This window comes from Diachasma alloeum, unplaced genomic scaffold (assembly GCF_001412515.2).
Source record: "Diachasma alloeum isolate Michigan unplaced genomic scaffold, Dall2.0 Dall_scaffold_00176, whole genome shotgun sequence".
NCBI lineage: Eukaryota > Metazoa > Arthropoda > Insecta > Hymenoptera > Braconidae > Diachasma > Diachasma alloeum.
This window is the reverse complement of record NW_021680342.1, coordinates 2,867,895-2,875,189: the sequence shown is the minus strand read 5'-3', so window position 1 is coordinate 2,875,189 and position 7,295 is coordinate 2,867,895. Positions and strand designations below refer to the sequence as shown.

The following is a 7,295-nucleotide window of genomic DNA, read 5'->3' as shown; positions in this document are numbered from 1 at the left end:
CCTCGAGGTTTAAGACTTTTGTCATAATTAGAATGCAAGTAATCAGGTTAGCAGAAAATTAACTTTTAAAAAAATCAATGGAAAATGTCAATTGATATTTTTTTTGACATTTGTGGGGTGACAAAAGTCTGTGGGGGTCCTCTGAAGGTACCCTCGCAATTTCAGAGTTTTGTCACCTCTAGAACCCCAAAATCCCAAAATCCACATATTATTATTAACTACAATAAACAAATGGTTAATTGTTAATTGTCTTGCACTCAATACGCTAATAGATATTAGTTTTGTCAAGTTTTGTCGGCCTTTAATAATCTGCTAAATCATCTTCCAAGGGTGGAAACTCGGTCGAGCGTGAGAACCACTGCTTTCCTATTTTCGGCAAACGAATTTTCGGCTAGCTTCCACTCCATAGATGGGGACGGACAAAAGAGAAATTTTACTAGACCGCAGTAGAAAAAATCATTCTCGGCTACAGAAAAAATCCTGCCCATCTGTGAATGATTACGCAATATTGAGCAATTATTCACATTCATGGGATATTTTTTTAAGGAATAAATGGTAAATCTTACGGTTTCGGCATTGACTAGAAAAACTCACTATTCGTCTCGCACTTTTTGCCTCGAATTAGGGTGAAAAAGACCGAGAAATGGATCCCGTTCCACGATTACTTGACTAGTTCGCTAATTTTTCTCCAACTTTTGTCTCCGTATAATTACCCCAACGTGAAGACTGGAATTGACTGTTGCCTAATATACATTAATTACTTCACCACGATATTAAATCGATAGATTTTTTGTTTTATTACCTAGCAATTCGTTTCGTGCCGCAAAACTGCACGAGATTTCAACAGCAGTTACAGAAAAAAAACAATCTGTTCAATAATTCAACAGCAATTAATATCCAATCCCGAAGCGATTATGATTGTCCATGTAAAAAATGTCACTCCCAATGCCAAAGAAACATCATCGATGGGAAAAAAATTTGACAATTGAAATCTCAGTGCAAGTCGATAAGTCATCAACAAAAGGCAAAATAACAGAAACAAGTGATACATTTTTGCTAATTGAATTGAAAAAATAATTTGCAATTATTCTTTTTTATTTATTGTATATCGAGTATTATCCACTAATTGTCTACGACGATAAAAATTTATGTACAAAATTGCAGTCTGCGGGCATTGCACGGTATTAAAGAGGGCTCGTGGGAAACGAGGCCACCGGATACTTAGTTGGTCCCCGTGATACGCGTTTGCGAGGCAAACGAGCCCAATCCCGGTTGGTGTTCGTTCAGTTTAACACTATTATAATACGTCCCCGCAATTGCGATTTACTACACGCACAACGGAAACCAAATACCGGTGTTGAATGTCTTTCACCCTTCAACTTTTTTCATCGTAAAAATTAACAGTCACTGTATTTACAAAATTATTTCATAAACAACGTGTGGTTGAACTGCCATTTGCCCACACGTTCCATTTCCTCAATTTTTCCTCCGCCCCATTTCATCTTCGGATGTTTATCAACTCGCCTCATCCCATTTCTACAAAAAAAAACAACTCTTCAAGCCATATTTCCGATTTCCCGAGTCTTTTTGGCTGAGAATTCATGTCGCGAATTTTTCGTTTTTTTCCCGCATTTCAGTTATTTTTTCTCCTGAGACCCCTTGAGAAAAAGAAACGAATGCATTAGTCCTTCGCACAACTCTAACCAAAAAGCTCTGACCTTTCCCGTATTTGGATCGAAGGTCGGCTGGAATAACATCAGAACGAAACGATAGCACTTGGAAATGGACACAAGTAGTAGATCTCTCCCGATAGCTATCAACACTCAACCGTGGGAATAAACAAGATCTCATCCCTCGTACGCTGTTTACATTGAAGATACGACTCGTTTGGCTTAGTTGGTCTTAAATTTCAGGCTGACACATAATGGAGTGACATCGAAACTCCCTCAACACAGCACTTCCCCCGATTTTCCTACCTAAACGAGTCAACAAGGCAAGAATGAAGAAAAAACCGAGGAAATTTAAAACCTCGAAGCCCTATGGAAGACATTACAATAGTTTCATTCAACTCCTACGATTAAAAACACTGGACCAATAATGAAAGACCGAAATTAGGACGAGAACTCCGAGAATGTTGGCGAAGGACTGGACATGACGAGTGTTCCACTGTGTCCGGATGGTGTATTTCCATTTTCATAATTCTCACCGACTCTCGCTGATATAGTGGGTATAATACCACAAGTGATCGCCTCAATCTCAGCTGACTGGAGAACAAGGAGTAAAAAAAATATGAGGGAAAAAGCGATAATGGAGCATCGAGGAGCTGAGATGTCACTCAGGAGATAATGAGGAGAGAGAAATAGGAGAAAACGAGGTGTAAGGATGTAGTCATTACCTGGACGGATCCTGTGAGAGACAAATCCAGGGGATCAAGTGAGACTGGCTCATTCATCTTGCTCACATCATGAAGATCATGGCTCTTTGGTAGTTCGTGCAACTGCGGAACTGTGAACTGAGTGCCATTTTCGTCAGCATGACCGCGTAATTCACCATTGTGCACACATTCCTCCCCTTCAGGTGAATTATTCTCCTGGTCCTTTGGGCTCGAGGGGAGGGGCATCTCGACCTAGCTGAAGGAGGTCTCATCGCAGGATGGGCTCGCGGGTAACTGCGACTCTCCGTTGATAGCTTTCACGTCGGGCTGACTGTGCCTCGTTGGACTACTTCGGGAATACGAGGTTACACTCTGCATTGTTTGACTCCGGGGGCATGCGAAACGCATGCTGTAGTTCTGTCGATTGTGGTGACCTGGACCCACATTGCCACCACCGGTGGCGCCCGGTGCCATCTGAAGCCACAATAAACGTGAAAATATGCTGTTAAAAAACGTATACCTACGAGGAACAAAGGGAAAAACCGGGGAAAGAACTTTATCTCGGTGTGATCTATTTTTACTCTATTTTTATGTTTTTCGATTTTTTTGAGTGCGCGAATGCACGGGATTTATTCACGCTATAGTGCCTTGATCTAGATATTCACTTTTTTTCCCTGTATTCGTTGGGGCTTCAGGCGGCTGTATTAGATCCAATTTTGGGGCACGGAATCCCTCGGGCAAAGTGGAAAAATAGGAATTTGGGATTTTTTCGTCTCTTTTTGTAGAAAACGTAGAGATTTTTTAGAATTTTAACGAGAATCCCAGATTTTTTCATTGTTCTTTATGGAGTTTTTTTGAATGTCTGAATAAGTTACAAAAATATCCAGATCATTTCAGAAAACAACACAATTTTCATGAATTTTTTAAACAATCTAGTGCTTCCATTCTTTCTCAAAATTTTATTACTTTCTATAAACGGGACATTTCCAGACAGACCGAGAGATCTCCAGAAGTTTTGAAACTTCCTACAGTGCACCCTCTTGTCTGCGCAATAATTTATAGTCCAAGGCCTCACAGAGGCGCTGAACTACTTAATAATAGAAATCCCATTGAAATCCGTTCAATAGTTTTTTCGTAATATTTGGAGAGTCGGATTTTCAGACCTATCGATTTTCGAAGAAGTCTACATGAGTCTGTAAATGACACAAAAACGAAACATATTGATGAAATTATTTCCCAAGAATTGTCCATTCACCGAACAGATTGGGACAGTGCTTCTCCTCTATTGATGCCAAAAAAAAATCTCAAGACACTGCAAGCCTTTGATCGCAGTACTTACGTTCGGATGGCCTGGTCTGATGTTCTTTTCCGGCTGGAAGAGTACGAGATATACTTTGGGGGTGAATAGACATCCCAGGACAACCGTAGCCGAGATGTTGATGCACATACACATACTTGCTATTTGAATCTGTGAAAAAGGAATGCCGAGGTGAAGTGCAACTAATGAGAATTTTAATGACGCACTGGCCCAAATAAGTTCTGTCCCGCCAAGACACACACTGAGATGCTGAATGTGGACAGAACTTTACTGGATGCGTGGATTATCATGAGAATACGTACCGTGTAATCGTTGTAAGTACTAAAGTAAATTGGTACGAACGCCAGCCATACGATACACGTTGAGTACATGGTGAAACCAATGTATTTAGCTTCATTGAAATTTGCTGGTATTTTCCGTGTTTTAAATGCATACAATGTGCACAGGAGTATGAGCACCATATTGTATACTAGTGACATCATCAGTGAAAATGTTGATACACGACAAGTGAGCACTGCTGTCAATGGACTTGGATGAATTTCTTTGATGTCCGGTGCTTCTATCACTAGCCAGGCTATTGCACCGATCAACTGGACCGAGGTTATTCCTGGAATAAAAAATACAGCTGTTGAAAATTCTCTTTTTTTACGTGTGATCGTGTGGCCAAAGCGAATGAAATACGAGAAAGGTATTTTATTTTGTTCATTGAGACTGGGAAATACATAGAGGCAATCTCACCAATAGCAATAGCCACTTGACTCCTTGGTGAGGTGTACGATGGCCTTTTCACCGATATTTTATCCACATTTATTATACGCGATATGCGAATTGTTTTTGTTAATATGGCACTGTAGCAGATGCTCAAGCACAAACCCAATCCAATGCGCAAGTATGTGCAGATCCAACTTGTGGGTTCACTCAGGATGATGAAAGTCATTCCATAGCAGGAGAGAATTCCAACGAGTAAGACGTAGCAGAGCTCTCGGCCGGAGGCCTTTATCACTGGTGTATCATTGAACCTTTGGAATTATCGTTAAAGACTAGGAATTAACGTAACTCATCGAGAGTGCGATGGAAGATACTGTTGAAAGCAATGAAATTTCATGAACAGTTGACTAGTAGTTCTCAGGGCAGTGGTATTTAATTCAATTTTGGGGGAAGAGGATAATGACATTCGAATTTTAGTGAAAATTCGGTGTAAAATTTTATGGTATATTTTATTATCGCCATGGAATATGAGGAGAGAAGAAAAATAAAGTCTATTGATAAATTTCTACAGAAAAATTAGCAATTGAAAAAGTGTAAAAAGATTAAATTCTACAGAATTTTCTGTGAAAAAAGCGCAGTAAGGCTGCGAGATTTTTCAATATAATCGGCCAAAAAATAATAGAATCCGCAAACAAGTTTAATGGAAATCGATTGGAGTTTCCTATCAAATTCGCTAGTTTTTTCTCTGAAAATTTTACGTTGCCTGGTGTCCCGCAAATTTTAGTGAAGTTTATTTAACAGTGCATAAGAGAATCCATTAGACCCAATGGGGTAAATTGATCACCAATAAAACCGAAGGATAGTTTGTATTGGCCACTGGAGAAGACGAGATTAAGCCATCCGGTGCGAACAAAATAAACCAAAGTTGATAGTTCTACAAGAGAAATCTCGCTTGATGAGATTAAAAATTCAGCGGATGGAATGAAAGTTTTTAAGAGGAGTGAAGAGAAGTGTAATGAAGGAAAGTTAATATAACTTACCGCAAAAAAACGACAAAAGTGAATAGAGTACTGAGTATTCCAATGCCAGCGAATGCAAGTGGCACTATTGCCCATGGACTGCGCCAGTGGATAACTTCAGCGGGTACTTTAATGCATTTAGATTTCCAGATATCAGGTGCCCATCCGGGCTCGCAAATGCGACAGGTATCGTTGTAAACGTAGGATGTCTCCGAGCAGCTCATGCAACTCCAGCAACAAGCGTCCTATAAATAAATTCAATTGCATTTTTGCGATGTTGCATTTTTTATTGAGAATATCAAAGTGGGGCAATGAAATTCAATTTTTTACTACGAAGATATTCTGACATCAATTTGCCTTCAAATCCATCGGCTTCAGTTCAGTAATTTCGACTATTAGTCAGCAATAGTTTTAATTATTGAAGTAATCATCAATTTAAATCGTCAAATTTCGAATTATTCATTAATCAGTGATTGAGTTGGGAAGATTGACGATTATTTGGATAATCGGAAATCCCTTATAAGAAATTTAGATTATCAATTATTTTACTATTTTTAAATTTCGATTAGTATATTTAAACCTTGATCAATGTAAGTCGGAAATTCTTTTAATATTGAAGAATCGGAGGATTGATGGCCATCCCTGATGGTCAGTTTTCAATGAATATCTCGGAATCCTAGATAGATAGCAAAATTTTTATTATCACCTTTCTTGTAGCCCCAAATTCTCTTTACAAAAACGATCCATACGAAAATTTCGCTATTTCCCTTAGATTCGGAGATATTTCTCGGAAACTCATCTAAGAGCTAAGTCGACTTGAATCTTTTTACCGCTTCGCTAGTGAGTTGAACGCAATAGAACGAAAATTCATAGATTTGATGAATATCTACCATCGTTTACGAAAGCGTAAAATATTGATTTCTTCCTTAAAATCTTAGATCTTTAATTGTGAAATTCGTAGAAATTTCAGTAGGAAAAATTTAATGAATATTTCCAAAGAGTGTACGGACATTTCATCCAGAAAATTGTTGGCATTGCATACGGAATTGCCAGTAATATTTAACAATGTGAATAGTTGGCAATGATTGATCATCCGACCCACTATTTCCAGTTGTTACCTTCAATCTCACACTTGTCACATCGAGACCTCGCAAGAATGCAATTTTCGCGAATTAATTGTATAACAGAAACAGTTCCACAAGGACGACCTTAATATCCTCATTCCCTTACGTAATGCATTCACTGAAAGACTGGATGGGATTAATGAAAGTAAAAACGTGAATAAGACACTAAGAATAGAAAAAAAGAGGTAATAGTCGGGAGTAAAAGGGAATAAAACAGAGTCCAGGGGGAAATGAAGAAATAAAAAAAAACTAAAGGGAGCGGGACGCAAAAAGGACTCCGGGGGATTGTCAATTGCGGCAGATACCGCAAGGATACGTAACAAAGAGTTAATGCTATCGGATGATCATTTTTTTTATTAGAAGACTCACCGACATGAACGAGTCAAACCACAAAAAAGTCGAGATGAAAATCGAATACACGTGTAGAGAATGGAATCAACTGAGGGAGAATAATTATACAGAGCAATTACTTGAAGCAACAGAAGTTGGAGAAGTGAAACGAGTCAGTTGAGAGTCAGGCAAACACGGTGAGAAATTCAGTTGGAGGGTGTGATGGGGAATTTCCACGTCACTACGTCATACGTAGTATAATAAAAATAGAGAAAACGCTTTTGTTTGAAAAAGCCCCGCGTTCGCTTTGAGCTGGTGGTGAAGGTATGGGAAACGAGACCCCGAAATATACCGAGCGTGTGCTTGTTTTCTTGGTCAATCGAATGGGTAAATTGCCTAGACATCGGGCGGCAAACGGCGGG

The 7,295-nt window shown here is 39.1% G+C and overlaps 2 protein-coding genes across 2 annotated transcripts in view; both read right to left on the bottom strand.

The window, feature by feature from the left end:
* Positions 1 to 426: 426 nt before the first annotated feature.
* On the bottom strand, positions 427 to 2,629 carry LOC107036909. Its single transcript, XM_015255202.1, has 2 exons — positions 2,396 to 2,629; positions 427 to 2,264 (listed from the first exon to the last, which is right to left on the bottom strand). Exons 1-2 carry the CDS (start codon positions 2,618 to 2,620, stop codon positions 2,112 to 2,114), a joined length of 378 nt encoding a protein of 125 aa, XP_015110688.1. The 5' UTR covers positions 2,621 to 2,629; the 3' UTR covers positions 427 to 2,111.
* The window catches only part of LOC107043133 (metabotropic glutamate receptor 2), a 63,851-nt gene continuing 59,180 nt past the window's right edge, over positions 2,625 to 7,295 (bottom strand). Inside the window, exons 12-16 of the mRNA XM_015264863.1 lie at positions 5,441 to 5,664; positions 4,431 to 4,711; positions 3,995 to 4,299; positions 3,714 to 3,842; positions 2,625 to 2,848 (exon numbers count right to left, since the gene is read on the bottom strand). Coding sequence (XP_015120349.1) covers positions 2,627 to 2,848; positions 3,714 to 3,842; positions 3,995 to 4,299; positions 4,431 to 4,711; positions 5,441 to 5,664 — 1,161 coding nt within the window. The 3' untranslated portion in view covers positions 2,625 to 2,626. The remainder of the gene's footprint in view (positions 2,849 to 3,713; positions 3,843 to 3,994; positions 4,300 to 4,430; positions 4,712 to 5,440; positions 5,665 to 7,295) is intronic.